At 46.7% G+C, this 20,216-nt stretch overlaps 7 protein-coding genes across 7 annotated transcripts; 4 read left to right on the top strand and 3 right to left on the bottom strand. All coding sequences in view use genetic code 12, as the record gives it.

Moving 5' to 3' along the window:
• Positions 1–66: 66 nt before the first annotated feature.
• On the top strand, positions 67–7,485 carry LODBEIA_P21960 (uncharacterized protein; the record flags this gene model as incomplete). Its single annotated transcript, XM_066972168.1, has 1 exon — positions 67–7,485. One exon carries the CDS (start codon positions 67–69, stop codon positions 7,483–7,485), a length of 7,419 nt encoding a protein of 2,472 aa, XP_066829134.1.
• A 950-nt stretch (positions 7,486–8,435) lies between these two features.
• On the top strand, positions 8,436–10,010 carry LODBEIA_P21950 (uncharacterized protein; the record flags this gene model as incomplete). The annotated part of the gene is made up of 1 exon (XM_066972167.1): positions 8,436–10,010. The coding sequence occupies one exon, from the start codon at positions 8,436–8,438 to the stop codon at positions 10,008–10,010; it is 1,575 nt and encodes a 524-aa protein (XP_066829133.1).
• A 216-nt stretch (positions 10,011–10,226) lies between these two features.
• Positions 10,227–10,487, top strand: LODBEIA_P21940 (uncharacterized protein; the record flags this gene model as incomplete). Its single annotated transcript, XM_066972166.1, has 1 exon — positions 10,227–10,487. The coding sequence occupies one exon, from the start codon at positions 10,227–10,229 to the stop codon at positions 10,485–10,487; it is 261 nt and encodes an 86-aa protein (XP_066829132.1).
• A 548-nt stretch (positions 10,488–11,035) lies between these two features.
• LODBEIA_P21930 (uncharacterized protein) lies at positions 11,036–12,565 on the top strand (the record flags this gene model as incomplete). Its single annotated transcript, XM_066972165.1, has 1 exon — positions 11,036–12,565. The coding sequence occupies one exon, from the start codon at positions 11,036–11,038 to the stop codon at positions 12,563–12,565; it is 1,530 nt and encodes a 509-aa protein (XP_066829131.1).
• A 108-nt stretch (positions 12,566–12,673) lies between these two features.
• On the bottom strand, positions 12,674–15,304 carry LODBEIA_P21920 (uncharacterized protein; the record flags this gene model as incomplete). The annotated part of the gene is made up of 1 exon (XM_066972164.1): positions 12,674–15,304. The coding sequence occupies one exon, from the start codon at positions 15,302–15,304 to the stop codon at positions 12,674–12,676; it is 2,631 nt and encodes an 876-aa protein (XP_066829130.1).
• Positions 15,305–15,580: 276 nt separating this feature from the next.
• Positions 15,581–17,398, bottom strand: LODBEIA_P21910 (uncharacterized protein; the record flags this gene model as incomplete). The annotated part of the gene is made up of 1 exon (XM_066972163.1): positions 15,581–17,398. The coding sequence occupies one exon, from the start codon at positions 17,396–17,398 to the stop codon at positions 15,581–15,583; it is 1,818 nt and encodes a 605-aa protein (XP_066829129.1).
• An 879-nt stretch (positions 17,399–18,277) lies between these two features.
• On the bottom strand, positions 18,278–19,549 carry LODBEIA_P21900 (uncharacterized protein; the record flags this gene model as incomplete). The annotated part of the gene is made up of 1 exon (XM_066972162.1): positions 18,278–19,549. The coding sequence occupies one exon, from the start codon at positions 19,547–19,549 to the stop codon at positions 18,278–18,280; it is 1,272 nt and encodes a 423-aa protein (XP_066829128.1).
• Between the last annotated feature and the right edge of the window lie 667 nt (positions 19,550–20,216).

The following is a 20,216-nucleotide window of genomic DNA, read 5'->3' as shown; positions in this document are numbered from 1 at the left end:
TCCCACGATATCAGTAGAGGTCATTTGCGAGGAAAAGGTTTAGAAAGATCACACTCAAAGCATGCGATGAAGCGCGAGGATGTGCAGTTGTTAATTCGTGATTTATCGAAATTGAAAGACGGTGAAGGCGAACCAAAGAGCTCTGATGAAATGGATCAATTTGAGAGTTTTGTTCCAGAAGACAACGAAGCAACCGACGAAAAGAAGGAGGACTTGAAGCTGAAATTCTTGGCTTTATTCAAAGGAGGACAAGGTGACAAGGGGGGCAAGAGCACTAAAGGCAGTAAAGGTAAGACATCTACAGGCGGCAAAGGAGGCAAAGGAAGTAAAGGGGGCAAAACTCAAAGCAGTAGTGGAAAGGGAACCAAAGAAAAGAGTAAACCCGCTAAAATTGATGATTCTGAGGATGATTGTGATGAAGCCCTTGTACCAAGTAAAGGTAAATCTTTCTCGCAAAACAAAAGTTCCAAAGGTGCGAAATCAGTAAGGGGCAAGCAACAGAAGCCCATTAATCAGAAAATAGTGGAAGAAGATTGTTCGAGTGATGAAGAGGAAGTAGCGCCCACAAAGAAAGTCTCAAAAGGAACCACTTTTAAAGGTAAGAAGGGCAAACGCGACTTGGAGTCGGAGGTGGTGAACAACAAGAGGGCGAGTTCAGAAAATGAAGAAGATTTTACGGGTGATCACGACCCCAATCAAATTGAAGAAAAAGAAGAAGAAATTGAAGAAGCTCATCAACTCGAAGAAACCATTTTGATAGACAAGCGTGATGGGTCAAAATTAAAGGCACTTTTGAAGAAGAAGAAGAGCAAGATGTCGAAAGGGGATAAGGGAACTGTCGAACAAAATTGTGGCGAAGGTACTAGTAAAGGTACTCAAGCCACGAAGGGCAAAGGGTCAAAAAAACTGAAAACAACTACCAAATCAAGTGGTAAATCTAGTGGTAAGTCCAGCAAGGGAAAACGTGATTTTTCGAAGTTTAAGGGAAAATTTGCAAAGAAGAAAGGGGAGGGTGACAGCAGCAGTAGCGACAGCGACGACGATGGTAAAAATAAAAAGGGTAAGAAGAAGCAAAAGAACGATAAGGAAAATGCTGAAAAGTTTCCGAAATTGAAAAAGCTATTTGGTAAGGGCAATCAAAAGGGTGGAAAATCTGATAAAGGAAAAGGAAAAGGAAAACAGAGTGGAAAGAATTGGAACCAAGGCAAAGGTGGAAACGACTGGAACACAGGAAAAGGCGGTCAGAACTGGAACCCTAATTGGAACACAGGAAAAGGCGGTCAGAACTGGAACCCTAATTGGAACACAGGAAAAGGCGGTCAGAACTGGAACCCCAACTGGAACACAGGAAAAGGCGGTCAGAACTGGAACCCCAACTGGAACACAGGAAAAGGCGGTCAGAATTGGAACCCTAATTGGAACACAGGAAAAGGCGGTCAGAACTGGAACCCTAATTGGAACACAGGAAAAGGCGGTCAGAACTGGAACCCTAATTGGAACACAGGAAAAGGCGGTCAGAACTGGAACCCTAATTGGAATACAGGAAAAGGCGGTAACTGGAACACAGGAAAAGGCGGCCAGAACTGGAACAAAGGAAAAGGCGGTAACTCGAATCAAGGCAAAGGGGTCCTGAACTGGAACCCCAACTGGAACCAAGGGTCTGGACAGAACTGGAACCCCAACTGGAACCAAGGGTCTGGACAGAACTGGAACCCCAACTGGAACCAAGGGTCTGGACAGAACTGGAACCCCAACTGGAACACAGGAAAAGGCGATAAGAACTGGAACCAAGGCAAAGGCGGTAAGAACTGGAACCAAGGCAAAGGTGGTAAAAACTGGAACCAAAAAAGAGATGCACAGAGCTGGAACCCCAACTGGAACACAGGAGGCTATGGACAGAGCTGGAATCCTAATTGGAACACAGGAAAGGGCGGTCAGAGCTGGAACCCCAACTGGAACACAGGAAAGGGCGGTCAGAGCTGGAACCCCAACTGGAACCCCAACTGGAACACAGGAGGCTATGGCCAAGGCTGGAACCCCAACTGGAACACAGGAGGCTATGGCCAAGGCTGGAACCCCAACTGGAACACAGGAGGCTCTGGACAGAACTGGAACCCCAACTGGAACCCTAATTGGAACACAGGAAAGGGCGGTAAGAACTGGAACCCCAACTGGAACACAGGAAAAGGCGGTAAGAACTGGAACCAAGGCAAAGGTGGTAAAAACTGGAACCAAAAAAGAGATGCACAGAGCTGGAACCCCAACTGGAACACAGGAGGCTATGGACAGAGCTGGAATCCTAATTGGAACACAGGAAAAGGCGGTCAGAGCTGGAACCCCAACTGGAACACAGGAAAGGGCGGTCAGAGCTGGAACCCCAACTGGAACCCCAACTGGAACACAGGAGGCTATGGCCAAGGCTGGAACCCCAACTGGAACACAGGAGGCTATGGCCAAAGCTGGAACCCCAACTGGAACCCTAATTGGAACACAGGAAAGGGCGGTAAGAACTGGAACCCCAACTGGAACACAGGAAAAGGCGGTAAGAACTGGAACCAAGGCAAAGGTGGTAAAAACTGGAACCAAAAAAGAGATGCACAGAGCTGGAACCCCAACTGGAACACAGGAGGCTATGGACAGAGCTGGAATCCTAATTGGAACACAGGAAAGGGCGGTCAGAGCTGGAACCCCAACTGGAACACAGGAAAGGGCGGTCAGAGCTGGAACCCCAACTGGAACCCCAACTGGAACACAGGAGGCTATGGCCAAGGCTGGAACCCCAACTGGAACACAGGAGGCTATGGCCAAGGCTGGAACCCCAACTGGAACACAGGAGGCTCTGGACAGAACTGGAACCCCAACTGGAACCCTAATTGGAACACAGGAAAGGGCGGTAAGAACTGGAACCCCAACTGGAACACAGGAAAAGGCGGTAAGAACTGGAACCAAGGCAAAGGTGGTAAAAACTGGAACCAAAAAAGAGATGCACAGAGCTGGAACCCCAACTGGAACACAGGAGGCTATGGACAGAGCTGGAATCCTAATTGGAACACAGGAAAAGGCGGTAAGAACTGGAACCCCAACTGGAACCCCAACTGGAACACAGGAGGCTATGGCCAAGGCTGGAACCCCAACTGGAACACAGGAGGCTATGGCCAAGGCTGGAACCCTAATTGGAACACAGGAAAAGGCGGTCAGAACTGGAACCCCAACTGGAACCCCAACTGGAACCCCAACTGGAATCCCAACTGGAATCAGGGTAAAAGTGGAAGAACTTGGAACACCGGCACGATAACCTATGATAACTCGGACCAAGGAAGATTAAGGGACACTCAAAATTTGGATCAGGGAAGGGTGAGAGCTGATCGGACCGTGGACCGAGTGGTTGATCCAAATGTGAGCCAACCAACACGTGCTGCTACTCAGGTGGTGGTAGTGCCAGCTGTGGAAGGAACGGTAGAAAGAGCAAACAGCAAGCGTGAAGATACAACATACCTTAACGGTGAAGCAGTGATAGATTTGAACGAGGAGGTGAGTGATGACGTTGACGTGTTTAAAGCGCAGGGCTTGTTGAGCGGCGGGGGTGGTGCTCTCAAGTCTAAGCTCGGAGGCAAATCCAAAGGTGGCAAAAAGAAAGCCGAGGCCCCAGCTGAAAAAGAAGCCGAAGAAGAACCTGCAAAAGGAGGAGAAAAAGGAAAGCAGGCTCCAGGACAAGGCAAAGGTAATGGTGGTAGTCTGAAAGGAGGAAAAGCATCTGAAGAAGCCACGTCTGGTGGCAAGAAGAAAGCCGAGGCCCCAGCTGAAAAAGAAGCCGAAGAAGAGCCTGCAAAAGGAGGAGAAAAAGGAAAGCAGGCTCCAGGACAAGGCAAAGGTAATGGTGGTGGTCTGAAAGGAGGAAAAGCATCTGAAGAAGCCACGTCTGGTGGGAAGAAGAAAGCCGAGGCCCCAGCTGAAAAAGAAGCCGAAGAAGAACCTGCAAAAGGAGGAGAAAAAGGAAAGCAGGCTCCAGGACAAGGCAAAGGTAATGGTGGTAGTCTGAAAGGAGGAAAAGCATCTGAAGAAGCCACGTCTGGTGGCAAGAAGAAAGCCGAGGCCCCAGCTGAAAAAGAAGCCGAAGAAGAACCTACAAAAGGAGGAGAAAAAGGAAAGCAGGCTCCAGGACAAGGCAAAGGTAATGGTGGTGGTCTGAAAGGAGGAAAAGCATCTGGGGGAGGAGGTAAAGGAGGCGCCGGTAAGAATGGAGGAAAAGGATCTGACAAGGGAAATTCTGGCAAAGGTGGAACGTTGAGCAAACTCAAGGGCAAACTTGGTGGTGGTAAAATGTCAGGTATGCTTGGCGGAGGCAAACTCAAAGAGAAATTTGGCGGTGGTAAAATGTCAGGAATGCTCGGAGGAAAGGGCGGTAAAAACGGTGGTGGCAAGATGGGCGGTAAAAACGGTAAAAATGGCGGTGGTAAAAACGGCGGTGGTAAAAACGGAGGCGACGAGCTGAATGGAAAAGGTCAAGAAGCTGTCACTGTTACAGTTACTAAAATCAAGCCGATAACAGTGACTGTTTCCGCTGAAGGGCAGCAAAGCAAGGGCGGCGAAGGGCAGCAGGGCAAGGGCGGCAAGAACGGTGGCGGAGAAGCCGCTACTGTCACGGTGACGAAAGAAAAGCAGACGACAGTGACGGTTGCTCCAGGCGGCGGCAAGAAAGGGAATGCAGCAGAAACGGCTACAGTCAAGGTGACTAAAACTGTGCCAACCACATTGATCAGCACTGTGACCGTCACTGCAATTGTGCAACCCACTAGCGTCAGTCCATCAAATGGGAAAGGTAAGAAACCAGGTCCGGGTCCAGAGAGAACCGAACCTACTGAGAAGAAGAAAAAGGGCAAAACTGAACCTGAGGAGCAACCACAGATAAAACCTGCACCTCCTAAAGAGGAGGAAACTCCTAAAGAGGAGGAAACTCCTAAAGAGGAGGAAACTCCTAAAGAGGAGGAAACTCCTAAAGAGAAAAAAGCTGGTCCTAAAGACAAGGGTAAAGCTGAACCTGCGGAACAGCTTCCCCCGAAGAAAAGCGGGAGGCCTCGTAATGAGGAACTGGATAGCGGAACTGATTCCGAAAGCGATGAACCTCGAGGTAATGGTAAGAAACTAAGCAGCAAGGATGCACAAGTGATTTATGCCCAATCAGACTCTGAGGGAGAAGAAGAATACTGGCGTGACTGGGATTTTCATGCGTTGAGTGTTGAGATGGACCCCCAAGAGTCTAGAGACGAGACCAGGAGGAACGAAAAGCGGTATGATGGTACAAGGTTAGCGAATCCTCGACACGACGATCACAAGGCGAAAGAAGTTGAAGATTTAATATGTAAAGTTTACCAATCTTTGAAAGACACGGGAGTGATCTTTGATGTTTTGAAGTTGACATCGGGAGACTATGATTTAAGAAGTGAGTTGACTTGCTTTGTTTTGGAAGTGATCCCCAAGTTGATTGCTAGTGGTCATTTGAAACGGTCACAGCTCGACTGCTTTACTGAGAGAGGGTTCAAAAAAAATCATTTTGTTAAGAGAAGCATAGCTACCGATGGAGGACATGCATTACCGGGGTTCAAAGACTTTCCGCCAATTGGTAAACCACTGCTTCAACAACTTATAGGGCCCATACACGCAAATGATACCAGGTTTGGCCATCATGAGTCGAATCATGTCCATACTGAAAAGAGTCATCACGAGGAGCATCATTATTCCAACGTTCGCAATGCTACTATAGACCATACCATTGAGCATCATGAGCGGAAAAATAAGGATCACGAAAGGGAGCACCACGAAGAGCACCACCACGGAACGGATCATAAACACAAGACTCACGAAAGCAAATATGAAGATTATATGAGGGACCGTCACGAGTCTTTAAGGTCTGGCGACCAAATACGCGAGGAGGATAGTCATGAGCTTGAGAAGGCGCACCGCCAGGAAGATGCAGGGGAGCACCATAAACACAATGGTCAAAGAGAGCAGGAGCATCATGAAAGCGAGCATCATGAAATTGAGAAGGAGAAATATAAGCAAGATTTTCGCGAGCATTCACAGGGGATAAAGTCGGACAAACGTTCTGATGAGAAGCATCACGAGAAGGAGGCTTACAAGAAGGAGAAGGATGTACACGAGTTGGATCATCACGAGAAGGAAGATTCGAAAAGCAAGCACCGCGAATTTGACTTGCACGAGGAGGATGACCACGAGCTGGAGACGAACTTCACCGAAAATACCTACTCTGACAGGGACGGCGAGCGGTATCACCACAAGGAGAACTATGAGTCCGGTAAGGATCATCACCGCAAGGATTTCCACGAACTGCGCGATGACGACGACTCGCATTACAACAAAGAACTCCACGAGTTTGATGAGATTGAATTTGAAAAGGACATTGAAAATGACACCGACTATTTGAGAAAAAGACACGAGCTGATTCACAACGAGGAAACGATTCACAAGGATACGTCAAAGAGCCACGAGAAGGATTTGCACGAGATTCTGCACCACGATGGCGGATACCATGAGAAGGATGAACACCACAGTGAAAAGTCTTCACACGAGAATGACAAACACGTGGTGGATGACCATCAAAAGGAGAACAATGGGAAATATGAAAAAGACTTGCATGAAATTGATGAGACTACTAAGGACAAGGAGCATCATACCGACTACGTGCATGAGATTGATCACGACTGGTTGGCAAGACGTCATGATTACGATTTCAGCGACGTGCTCCACGAGGACCTGAGGGAGAACCATTCAACACGTTACCGCAAGGAATTTGGCGACGATTGGATTGTTGATGAGAAGGAGAGTGTTGAAGAAGATGAGCTCACTAAGGAACGAGCAAGCGTAGTTATTGGCAGGACAGACAAAGACTTTAGATTGGCTGAGTATGACGGCGGCTTTGAACCATGGGATGAAGTCACTTTGCAGGATGGGGCTTACCTCCCTGAGGAGATTCTTGAGCCCAGGGTTCATCGTCGTGCAGCGGTGCATGAACATGACGTTGAAAAAGTAGGTGCGGTGAAGGACGGATCCGATGAAAAGCTCAAGCAAAAGGAGAGTGAGCTGTACGAACACGACTTGATACACGGCGGAGAACGTCATTCTAAAGAGCACCATGAAAAGGAGCACCACGAGCATGAAACTTACGAGGCTGTTCCCGGAAGAGAACATCACGAACACGACACCCATGACCGGGAAGAATACGAAAAGGAGAATCACGAGAAAGGACCCACTGAGCTGAAGAAGTATCTGAAGGCCCATGACAAGGAGGCCGACAAGAAGAAGCTGCATGAAGTTTTGCACGCTGACAAGGAGCACAAGTCAAAGAGTGACGGAAGTGGGCTGTTGCATGCGTCGGTCTCACCAGCTCCATTACCAATTGGACCAGCTCCCGGAATTGCTGGTGTGCCAGCACAAGCTTTGCCGCAAGTTGGAGCTGTTGCAGCCTAATAGTTGAATTGAAAAAAAAAAAAAAATTAAAAATATTTAAAGAAAAGTTTCTAAGCCTAGGGAATTTTTCAAAAACAAAAAAAAAAAAAAAGTTTTTTTTGATTTTCAGTTGTGTTTTTTGATCAAGATTCGTCTGAGTTGTGATGAGTTGGTCCTTTTAATGTTAATTTTTAATTTGGTTTTTTATTTTTTGGTTTTTTTCGGTTTGACTTGTGTGGTTTGACTTGTGTGGTTCGAATTCATTCAAGATCATGAAGAAGTGATAGGTCTTTTTTTTTTTTTGTTTCGGACCATTGCTGAAAAGATGGTTGCTTTTTGATGCTTTTTTACTACTACTACAATAAACTTACATTTACACTACAATTGTATATATGAATGAAATACTATCTTATATGTTGTAAGTAACTTGATTTTTTAGCTGGCGTAGAAAGTCCTCTAGGGCGCCCTTTTAGGAACAACGATATATGCCGCCAGTTTGACGCAGCCACAGAAAATGTGGTTGATATGTGAATCGGCAAGAAGACCGCTCCGTTGGGTGCTAGATGCCATACACGGGAGCCGTCATACGAGTGTAAAGAGGAGATGGTGAGAGGTAATGCGCGTAGAGACTTTGGATGATGAAGATCACCATCGTTCCGTGAAGTCTTTATAAAAAATATAAAGACCGAAAATTGAAAATTGAAAACTTCAGTGGGGAAGTCCACTTTGATCTTTCAAGTCAACTCAAGTCCCAGTCACGCCGTCCTAAGAAAGACGCCGCTTTTTTCTTTTTCAACCACAACCGATTTCACTTGAGATTTTGCTCCCCAGGTGTGTGTTGATTTGACTTAACTGTACGCACATTCGCTAGAGCCAGACTCGTTCTTTTCCTTTTTTCCTTTTTTTTCATTTTCATTTTCATTTTCATTTTCAAAGTTAACTTGCAAAAATTTTTTTGTCTGGACTCAGCAATGACACTGGTGGAGGAGGCCAACAAGCTTAAAGCTGAAGGCAATGCATATTTGAAGCAGCATCAATTTGAGGAGGCCATTGAAGCTTATACCAGGGCGATAGCACTAGACCCGCGTAACCCCATATTTTTCTCCAACCGAGCACAAGTCCACATCAAGTTGGAAAATTTCGGATTGGCGATCCAGGATTGCGATGATGCTATAGCAATTGACCCGGAATTTATCAAGGCCTACTACCGGAAAGGGGTTTCGCAAATGGCGATTCTTCAAACGAAACAGGCGAGAGACAATTTCAAGCGTGTTTTGAACCATTTGCCTAATGACAAGGCGACTCTAGATAACTACAACCGGTGCATTCTGTTGTTGAAAAAGGAAGCGTTCGAAAAAGCTATAGCTGGCGAAGACCAAGTACTGGTGCTAGACTCGATAAACTATGATAATATACAAGTGGAGAAGACTTGGGGTGGGCCCGAGTTGGAGATCAGGGCCAAGAAAGTTGATGGTGAAGTTGTTGTCGACTTGCAAGGGGTAGACGTGCTGTATTTGAAGTACATGATCCAGCTTTTCAAAGATGGCGGGAAATTGCCCAAGAAACATGTGTTTGCCATTGTTGCCAAAGTCACCGAGATTCTTAAGCGTGAGAGCACAATGGTTGAAGTATCGCTAAATCACACGAAGAAAGCTATAGTCGATGAAATCGTCGGCGGAGACAAGATCACCATAGTTGGTGACACCCATGGCCAGTTTTACGACTTGTTGAACATCTTTGACAAGTTTGGTCATGTGTCGCACCACCACCTCTATCTCTTCAATGGTGATTTCGTCGATCGTGGCTCGTGGGGGTGCGAAGTGGCGCTTTACTTGTACGTGTTGAAGATTCTTTACCCCAAGGCCGTTTTCATCAACAGGGGAAACCACGAGACGGTCGACATGAACCGAACTTATGGGTTTGCCGACGAATGCGATGCTAAATACTCGAGAAAAGTGTTTGACGCATTTACGGAGTCGTTTGGTGCGTTGCCGTTGGCGACCTTGGTAAACAAGGAGTATCTAGTCATGCATGGCGGATTATTTTCCAAGGATGACGTGAAATTGAGCGACATCAAGGCGTTCAATAGACTTCCTAAACACGGCTCGACCCAGCCACCGAAGGAAGGTATTGCCATGGAGTTGTTGTGGACCGATCCTCAGGAGACAAATGGAAGAGCTCCATCCAAAAGAGGAATCGGTATGCAGTTTGGACCCGACATCACCGAAAGATTCTGCTTGAACAACAAGATACGCAAAGTCGTGAGATCACATGAAGTGAGAATGGGCGGAGTTGAAACTGAGCAGAAGGGGAGATTAATCACCGTGTTTAGCGCTCCGGACTATTGCGACTCCACGGGTAACCTAGGTGGTGTTGTGCATTTGCAAGAAAATCCCAGCTACGATCCGGCCAAAGATGATGGCGAGGGTTATAGGAAAGTCGATGACGACAATTGTCCATGGTTGTTGACCACGGAAACATTTGAAGCTAGTCCGCACCCCAATATCAAACCCATGGCCTATTCCAAAGGAGGATTTGGCTTTTGAAAAAGAAAAGAAAAGAAAGAAAGACGAAGAAGAAGAAAAAGAAGAAGAGGAAGAAAATGAACTAGACATCGATGTAGATATGATGATATATTAGACTATGATAGATTAACGAATTGTATTACTACTGAGGAAGAACTTTCCACATTTGGTAGTGCTTTCCGCCGGAAGGTATTGTCAAAAGCTCTACTCCTGTTCTTCATCAGCCCCCCGCAAGGTATGCAGCCAACCAACGCCACCGTGTCGAGTTCAGCCTCGAATGGCGATGGCGATGATGATAACGACGAACCAGACGAATGGGATAAACGGATTATTAAAACGGGATGTCATGAAGAGAACCTCAAATTGCAGTTATGCCATGCCGATACTGGCGATTGGAGAAAATGCTTGAAGGAAATGCAAGAGTTTAGACAATGCTGGGAGAAGAACAAGAATAATGAACGAACTTCGACTGTTGATAATGATGTGACGGACCAGTGAGTCTTCCACAGCCGCATCTGCGTCCCTTTCTACTTTCTTTCAAGGAGGTATCGACGATTAGATGGACGTTTTTTTTTTTTATTTCGTCAAGGCTTGGACGGGTAAATTTTGGGTATCTTGTAAATAGCGAAATGTAAAAGAAAGTATGTTTTTATTTCTCCTTTGGATTTGTACAATAGGCTCAAGTCAATTTTTGGCTTGAGACGAATCACCGGTATCATCTTGACCAAGGTGGTTTCGATGACCGTGATGGTGGATGGTGGTTGTGGTGATGAAAGTGGAGCGCACGGCTCGCCGCTCAGCGCGCGGCTCACGACGCGACTTTCCACTTTCAATTAATTCATCAACATAATCCCAAAAACCTCAGCCAAAGTCTTCACCACCATTGCTCGTGAAGCCAACAAGGAATGAGGGAATCAGCGGCTCGAGACTTATTGCCGTTGAAAGCATATTACGGCAGCCGGCGGGATACTCAAAGCTCGCTGAGTCGAGAAAAAACCAATTTTCCATCCGCGAGGCAGAGACTAATCTCTTCTCAGCACCATTACATGCATCATCACCATCATAATGCAAGGCGACATCACCCTCTGCTCCAACCCACGTCGCAGGAAGATTTATCGCTACAAGATCTCAATAAAGCGCGAAAGGAAAGCTGGGCTCGTGCCGCGTCGCGATGGTCGAGCATTATTGACAAATACTCCAAAATCGATGATGAGTTTGAAAGCGATTTGATTGATTTGGATCGGGGCAGAGTCGTGGTCGATAATGGACACTTGCGATCTTTAGGGTTGTTGGGTCTGAGGCGTGAGGACCTCGATGGACTGGAAGAAGGGCCGAGTAGCTCTGAATCTGAATCTGAATCTGAAATTGAGTTTGAACTTGAATCTGACTCGGAGTCTGAATCTCAAAAGTTTGAGGAGGAAGACGAGGAAGATGAGAGTATATCTGTTGATGACAGCGAAGAAGATGAGCTAGAGGGGCTGGAGAGGGAGCCGGAGGGCTGTAATTATCTGGTTTCCCGAAAGATCAAATTAGTCGAAAAAGGCTTGATCCCACCGCTGCCGAGAAAGAAGATTGCAGACACTCGAGGAAGTAATGGGAAACAAGATGACAGCTCGAGCCGATTATGTCTGCCGCTAAAGAGGATACAATTGAATTCCTCGTCGCTGCCCAGTAAGCACGATGAGATGCTAGTTCCATTGAACAAACGTTTAAACCGACCGGTTTCGTTACTGCCGACAAAGAGATTTAGTGATGAAACACTTGTTTCACTAAGTAAATCAAGTTTAGCTCGTCCAGTTTCATTACTGCCGACAAAAAGATCAAACGTCAATTTAATTTTGAGCGAGGATGAGTCTGAGCTGCTGCCGACCAAGAAAATCCGATTAGCTCAACCGCAACCAACACATCATGATGATAAAAACAGGAATATTTCTCACTCGAAAGTATTTCAGTTTTCTTCGATAGTAGGTAAATCCAAATCAAGCGACTCACCAAGCCCATCGAATGTGAAATCACCAATCAAGTCTCATCTTCAAACTCAACTTAAAACTAGAACCGAACCTGAACCTGAACCTGAACCTGAACCTAAAATTCCCCCGATTTTAAATGATCCATATGATTCAATAGATGAGCTATTCGAAGTGGGCAAATATAAACATCAAAAATCACGATCTTCTTCTTCACCATCTTCATCATCTGCATCATCGTCGACGCCACTGGACTCTTGCGAGTATTTAATGCAGCAAGTCCAATCATCATCAAGCCCCCCTGGCCCCAGCTCAGATGACAACCCTAGCATCGAGCCAATACTCGACCACTCAACACCGACCAAAGAGGTAGTGGATAAATGCATGAGGTGCCGCGCCACCCAAACGCCCCAGTGGCGAGAAGGCCCCAATAAGAACAAGCGCGCGCTATGCAATGCGTGTGGACTTCAGTATTTGAAGTTCTTGAAGTGGGGCAGTAATCGATACTTCCTGACGTTGCGCGATGCTGCCAAGTTTGAAAATGCGTTGGTTTTGGTGAATGTGTTTTGCGATGGTGAGCCTTGCGTTTGGAGAGTGTTGGGGAAGTAGCTTTGCACTTTGCAAGGTGAGCTGACTCTGGCGTTGTGTCTGTTATTTACATGTAATATATATGTATATATTTGAAAGATCATCATCATCATTGTTATCATCTACATTTTATTTTTCTTCATCTCCTTCGTCTTTATCTTTTTTATTTTCATTTTGGTCATCTTGTTCTTCTTCTTCGATTGTTCGAGTTTTGGGCTCGGGGCGACCTTTAAACACTTCGCCATGAACATACTTGTCAAACGCATCATTCCGCTCCACAAATGGACGAGGTCCACAGATGCGAATCATGTCTTCACGCGTCAACACTTCTTTACTCATCAACTCCTGCGCCACGGCGTCAACAAGCTCGATTTTCTCCTTCAACAACTTGGTGCACTCGGCATGGGCCTCATCGATCAATCGCTTGATTTCTTCATCAATCACACGCGCAGTAGACTCACTATAGTTGTTGTGCACTCTAAAACCCAGATTGTCTTCCACGTTATATACAATATGGCCCAACTTGGGCGACATGCCGAGCTTGAGGATCATCTGTTGCGCCATTAAGGTGATCTTTTTGAAATCGTCCGAGGCGCCCGATGTGATAACGTCGAAATGGAGTTCTTCACTAACGCGTCCTCCCAACGTCATGATCATGCGATGGCGATATTGCTCTTGTGAAGTGAGGTATTGGTCCTTAGGGAGGTACTGCGCGTATCCAAGGGCACCTTGGCCTCGCGGAATGATGGAGACTTTAACTAGAGGATCGGCGTATTCCAAGTACCATCCACATATAGCGTGTCCTGCCTCATGATACGCGACGGTTCTTTTTTCCTCAGGGGATAAGATGCGGGACTTGCGTTCGAGTCCCGCAATGACTCGTTCGATGGCCAGCTCGAAATGATGAATGTCTACGCTGGTTGAGTTTTCCCGTGCGGCAATCAAGGCTCCTTCGTTGCAACAGTTGGCGATATCTGCACCTGCGAAACCGGGAGTTAGCGCAGCGAGACGGCCTGCTAATTGGTCAATGGCGCCGTTTTTCAATTTTTGGAAATGGGCGAAATCGACATCCTTTTGTTTAATGTCGATCGACTCTACCACCGCGAGCTTGAGTTTGTTTAAATGGACTTTGAATATCGATTTGCGTCCTTCCACATCGGGCACGTCGATCGAGATGTGTCGGTCGAATCTGCCGGGGCGTAGCAAGGCCTTGTCCAAGATATCCGGTCTGTTGGTACCTGCTAAGACGACAACGTGGTCCGTCGTGTCGAATCCATCCATTTCCACAAGGAGTTGATTCAACGTGTTTTCCCGTTCATCGTTGCCTCCCATCTTGCCGTTGCCACGCTCTTTACCAATGGCGTCGATTTCATCAACGAATATGATCGCGGGGGCCATGTCTCGTGCCGTTTTAAACAAGTCCCGCACTCGCGATGCGCCTACACCCACAAACATCTCCACAAATTCCGAGCCTGAGACGCTGAGAAATGGAACTCCTGCTTCACCCGCGGTGGCTTTTGCAAGGAGGGTTTTACCGGTTCCTGGTGGTCCAGAAAGAATGGCTCCCCGGGGGATCTTTGCGCCCAATTTTTCGTATTTTTCGGGGTCTTGCAAAAATTTAACAAACTCCATAATCTCCTCTTTGGATTCATCGCATCCGGCAACATCTTTAAACTTGATCTTGACCTCGGTTTCTTGGTTAAACAACTTGGCTTTGGACTTACCAACTTTGAATAATCCGCCACCGGGACCAGCACCACCGCCTCCAGGACCACTGCCACCACCGGGCACTCTCCGCATGGTGAGGTAGTATAGCCCACCGATTAAAAGCACCGTTGGTAGTATGGGCAACAAGTACGACATCCAGCTCCCCTTTTCTTCGTAACTGATGGGAATACGCTCATTTATCGGGATCTGAAGGCGATCCTGGACCGAGTTCATTTCATCTTCGAAATATTCAATTGATCCAATCGTAAAGAGCACCGCTGGCGACCCATACGAGGTGAATGTGTTGGGGGACACTGCCCCTGGGATCAATTGCGCTTCCACCAAGTACTTGTTGATCACGGTGAGTTTGGTCACGAGGCCCCTCTCCAAGTAGTTGGTGATGAAACCCTGCATTGATAATTCTTCAGCACTATCGTTTTTTCTCGTCGAGGGCCAGAGGATGAAGGCATACAGAAACAAAGAAAAGGCAAGAATCAACATGATCTTACCGACTTCTTTCAAGTCGAGTTTATAGATTTTGAAAGCGTTGGGGTCGACGTTGCGGTTCTTGTTGCGTTTTTTCAAGTCTTCAATTAGTTCATCGCGCATCCTTTTCTCTTCTTTTGACATTTTATCGGAATCGTGCGTCTCTTTGAAGATGTTGCCGAACCATTTTGGTGGTGGCGGTGGCGGTGTCTTTGACTGTGACTGAGACCGAGACTGTGGTTTTGCTTCTTCTTGCTGTTGTTCCTTGTTTGATTCCTCGAGTTTCTGTTTCTGGCGTTCTAGTTCTTGTTGCTTTTCGTGTATCTCACGTAGCTTGCGCTCAATCTCCTCCCGCGAATCTTCCCCATCGTCTCCCTTCTTGGAGTTGAAGCTGCGGAAAGATTGACCGAACCCACGACGGGATATGGCGGTGAAATGTCGTGATGCGATTAGCGGCAACTGTTGGCGGATGGTCGATCGTTGGCTCGCCAACGATCGACTCGGCAAGAGAAGTCGCATCGGCGTCGTCGCCGACGCCATCGTCCTCGTCGTCCTCGTTAGTATCATTTATATCGCAGGATGGGTCTTGCTGATTGTTTGCTTTTGGCCTGTTGCCCTGGTTGGTTGCATGAATTTTCGATTCCTTCGCCCAGGTATTGAAACTGTGAAGGAAATTTGCCGCAGGAAATTTCATGTCGTGTCGTGAAATATCCGCGACACTCAAGAGAGTACCCCTTCGGGCCACACTTTCAGGAACGGGGGTTTCATGCTTTGAGAGTAAATGTCAAGGAGATACAAGAACTCGGTTTACAAAAAGAAACAGACGCTTGTTCAGATTACACATTAATGGTGACTTCTAGTCTTGACAAACTCATCCCAGCAAGTTGCGCAAATTTTCAAGAATTTTTCCTTTTCGTAAGTTAGCCAATGTTGCTCATCTTCAGCAACATCGCCATCCTTCAGCTCTTCAGTTTCTCCATTCGAGCCATTGTCGTCGTGGGTGACGTCGTGGATAGCGCCAGTGATGGCGGTAGACGACTCCGAAGTCGTCGAGCTCGAAGCTGCACTCGACGACGAACTCGATGAGCCGAAACTCAGCAATGCGATTTTTTCCATCTCTTCATCTGCACCAGCACCTCCAGCACCAGCACCTCCAGCACCAGCACCAGCACCAGCACCTCGGTCTCCACTTCCAACTTGCGATCTCTTCTTTTCAAAGATCCTGAAGTTGAATAAACTTTCATTCATGAAACTGATACTTCCAAACACTTCTTCCCCCGGTGATCTGCCACTACCACCCACGGTGATAGGCATTGGAACGGAGAGGTTCTGCGGGACCGTCTTTGTAGCGTTATCATGTTTTAATTGCATCTCGCGCATTTCCTCCTCGGTGACGTCTTCATTATCACTCTGCACATCGTCTCGTTCGTAAAATGGCACGCGGGGCTTTTTGCTGTTGATACCAGCGGTGCGAAAGAACTCCCGTTGTGCACTGAGTGGCTGTGACGAGAGCGGGGCTATTTTCTGATGGTGGTCTGTGAATACGTCTGTTACTGCACCGGCACCAGGTCTAAATTGTGCACTTCTATTGTTTTGCTGTTGTTGTTGTTGTTGTTGCTGCTGTCTTAGTGCCGGGTTGCGGAGCGGGAAATGGGGCATCGTTGCGCTGGCTGCTGTGGTTGTTACTCCTGTTGTCGCGCCTGTTGTTGTAGCTGGCATCATTCGAACTCTCATGGGAAGTTGTGGCCTGGTGTTATACGTGACATAGGAATTGCCGAATCTGTATACTACATTTGGTGGCAATTGAGCAAGTTGTTGTTGTTGTTGTTGTTGTTGTTGGAAATGCTGTCGCATGGGTGGGAATTGTAGATGAGGACGATACTGTTGGTGCACTATTCTTCTATTCATTGTCCTGATTGGAGCTGAATGAATCGAAGGCGCAGCAAACGGTGCATGAGTTGAAGCAGTGTTGATGTTTAACGGCGCAGGAACATTCTTTCTCCGCAATCTCTTGTCTTTTAAATGTGCCAATCGGTCAAGATCAGAATCGTCCAACGCATAAGTCGGCGATGATGAAGGAGCTGCTGATGAAGAAGATATAGAAGACACAGACGAGGCTGAATTCGGGGCATCTTTGCTGTTCAGCACGTGTTCAATTTTGATCTGCTGCGGTTGTCCATCGTCGGAGTCAATTGTATCGTTACCGTGATGGCGCGAGGCAATCAAATTGCGTTGCTGTTGTTGGATCTTATGCAGTAGCTGCACCGTTGACTTCATTTCGTGGCTTAGTGGGGGTAAACCGGGGCTAACGATTCTCAACCCTACTTCTGCGTGGCCAATCTTCGGTAACGATTTCAAAGGTGCTGGTCGATGTCTTTTTTTAACTGGTGCTGACGCTTCCTGTTCTCCTTCTTCTTCTTCTTCTTCTTCTTCTTCTTCTTCTTCTTCTTCTTCTTCTTCTCTTGGTGGTTTCAAGGGTGACGTTTCTCTACTTCTCTTTTGCATGGCGTTTCCCTCGGCTGGCGAGTCTAGTTGGTCCAGACGTGACGCAGGAGCGACACAAGCATCCTCTTTTGTAGGTGACACAGCAGGAGGTTGTGGCTGCGGTTGAGACGGTGGTAGTGTCGAGCTGAGCGAGTGCACTTCTATCCTGCCCGACATTGCTTCAACTTGGTCCCTGGGTTCGCTATGCGGGTTCAAAAGTACGTGATAATGTTTGTTTTCTTTATGCCTTGGGAACAAATAGTAAAGCTTTCTTGACCTCTCTCTTGACTCGGTGAATCTTATAAGACGATGATCCCTAAACTGATAGAGCAAAGAAAAGGCTCGTGGTTATGGAAAGACAAACTTGAGATGATACTGGAAATATTCAACTTGAAATTGAAAATAATCGAGAAATGGTTTCTTCTTCCTGGCCCCCTTTTCAATCTGTTTCAAAATGTGGGAAAAAGGAAAGAAACGAAAAAAAAAGAGGGTTGAGCCGGTCGAAACTAAGCTTTATATCTAACTAACCTCACTGCGTCTTTAGTCGGCCACAACTATGGTTAATTGAATTGGAGTTTGAGTTTGAGTTTGAGCTCGAGTCGGGTTGGTTTAAAATTTGTTTAAAAAAATAACCCTCCTGTTTGAAATTCGTCTGAAGATTAAATGTTTCAGATTTGATTGTTTTGTTTATTTTTTTTTTCTATCTATTTCATTTGAAACCACCGTGGGAAACCACTGCAACATTGGAAGACAATAGACTAGGGCGCTGGACGAGAGGGGTGTGGAAATGGAACAGGGTCAAGTGGTTTATCAAAATCGCAATAACTATATAGATATGTATATATTTGTATATATATATGACTGGATGAGGCTGACATGAAAAATAGAATCTGGATTCGATTTTTTTTTTTTTATTAATTTTTTCAAAAACTTTGCAGACTTTCAGTTCAGTTCAGTTCAATTCAGTTCAATCCAATTCAGTTCAGTCCAATCCAATTCAGTTCAGTTCAATCCAATCTGGCCTAGATGCTTCGTTGGTGGTTGCTCATCTGCAGTCTATCCGGTGAATTTCTCCCAGTCCTTTTGTCTTTTGAACTGGTTGACGTTGTAGTACTTTGTGGTACACGAGTAGCCTCTCCAAGTGAAATCCTTTTGCGGGTCACAGTTGCAATGTCTTTCCTTTCTGATTTCAGGGTCAACGGGACAGTTATGGAATGGCACATGGAAGTAGCCCACATCTTCAAAAAAGTGGATCTTCTCCTTGGGCAAGAATAGCGAGGCGGCAATTGAGTGGACTGGCGCATCGCCCCATCTCTCGTAGAAAAAGCCGCCGGCTTTGTCCAAATGCTCGAAATATTTAGTGTAAGCTTCCGACCTCCAAAAGTTCAACGAGGCAATTTCGAAATTGGACCAGAAATGGCACCCGTTGTAAGTTTCCCCCTTGTCGTCCGAGATCCAGTCCATCATGTTGTTAGGGTTGAGATACTGGGGGTTTTTCTCGATAAACTCTTTGGTAGTCTGCCATAGTGTAGGGATGGTTTCCTTATATTCAGGCAATGACACGGTAAACGAGTACTCCTTGCCATTATCTTTCATCCATTTAAACACGTCGTAGTCAATGTCACAGTAGATCTTGACGTCGGGCTCGACACGCCAGTAGTATTCATAGTCTTTCAAGACGTCTTGTCTCCAAAAGAAACCCGACTCGAAACGACACATGTGTCTATAGGATTCAGAATGGCCATAGATAATCTTCTTCTCTCTCATTTGCTCTCTAACCAAAGCGGCTTTTTCTTGGTCGATCCAAGCAGGGTAGGACCAGTGCTCTTTGGGGATGAAGCCAAAGTTGGCCTTGCCCGACACCAAGTTAGACACGGTCTCCTTGAACTCGGGAGTAAACTCTTCTTCGTTCAAAAAAGTCCAGTCGTAGTGGAACTTGTTGTTGAAACGGTCCTCGACTTGTCTGATGGAGTCGACTAGCGAGTACAAGTCGCCATTCCGTGCCAACGAGACAAAGGTAGCCTTGACTTTGTCCTTTGGCGAGTAAACAGCAGGATCAATGTTGATCTGAGGAATGGCCTGGGGTTCTTGGCCTTCAAAAGCACGGAACCTCTGCGTGGGTCCCACATCCTTGGCCCGGTACAGCGATTGGCCCTGGCCTTGCGCTGGTTTGTTCTGGTCAGCTGCAGGTACAGGCTGGCTGGTGTTGACGCTCGAGGGCGACTGCTGGAAAGACGAGCCCCTGGTTAGAATGTAGCCGCAGCCAATCAATATCAAGGCAAACACGCCAAACCTAACGAGACGGGCATTAGATCTTGTCGAAGTCATGATGGACACTTTTGCTTCCTGTTCGTCTCCTTCAAAATCCCAAATGCCAATGTCCGAAACGCCAAATCACAAGATCAAAGATCAAAGAAATAGGACAAACTAGAATGTCAAGATGGCTGTACGGATATCAGGAGTAGCAATAGTAGTAGAGGTGGTACCAGTGGGAAATATCTCCCTTTTTCTTCCTTGTTGACCCGCGAACTTCAGGAAAACACGCCTAGCTTAGGCGACATTTGGTAGCACCCGCAAGCCCAAGACATATTATCTTTTAGCCAACTGCCCATAAGCAAATAGTCACGTGACACGCGTCTGCAAGATACGAGAGGGTCGTGCATGTGTGCTCCAAAAGTGCTACCATGCTGCTGTCACCACTACAACCTACAGTAGGAGAAGTGCAGGTCGTGCATAGAGGCCACGGTGTCTTTTTATTATTCTTCTCTTCTGTTTCAACTATTATAACAGCAAGGCCGGTCTTTTATAGGTGTCACGTGACGATCCCTCGGTTGGCATTTACAAGAAAGTGTTGCCAATCCAATGGGAGACTGAGTTGCATCCGAGCCCGGGAAAGTGAGGACGACGAGGAGGAGGAGAAAGAGATGGAGGAGGGAATGGTGGTGGTTGTTACGGGTAGAAAAAAAAGAAGGAGGAGAGGCCAACCCCAGCAGGC

Source organism: Lodderomyces beijingensis (assembly GCF_963989305.1).
Source record: "Lodderomyces beijingensis strain CBS 14171 genome assembly, chromosome: 3".
Lineage (NCBI taxonomy): Eukaryota > Fungi > Ascomycota > Pichiomycetes > Serinales > Debaryomycetaceae > Lodderomyces > Lodderomyces beijingensis.
Note: the sequence above shows the minus strand (reverse complement) of the source record. Positions and strands in the feature narration are given on the sequence as shown.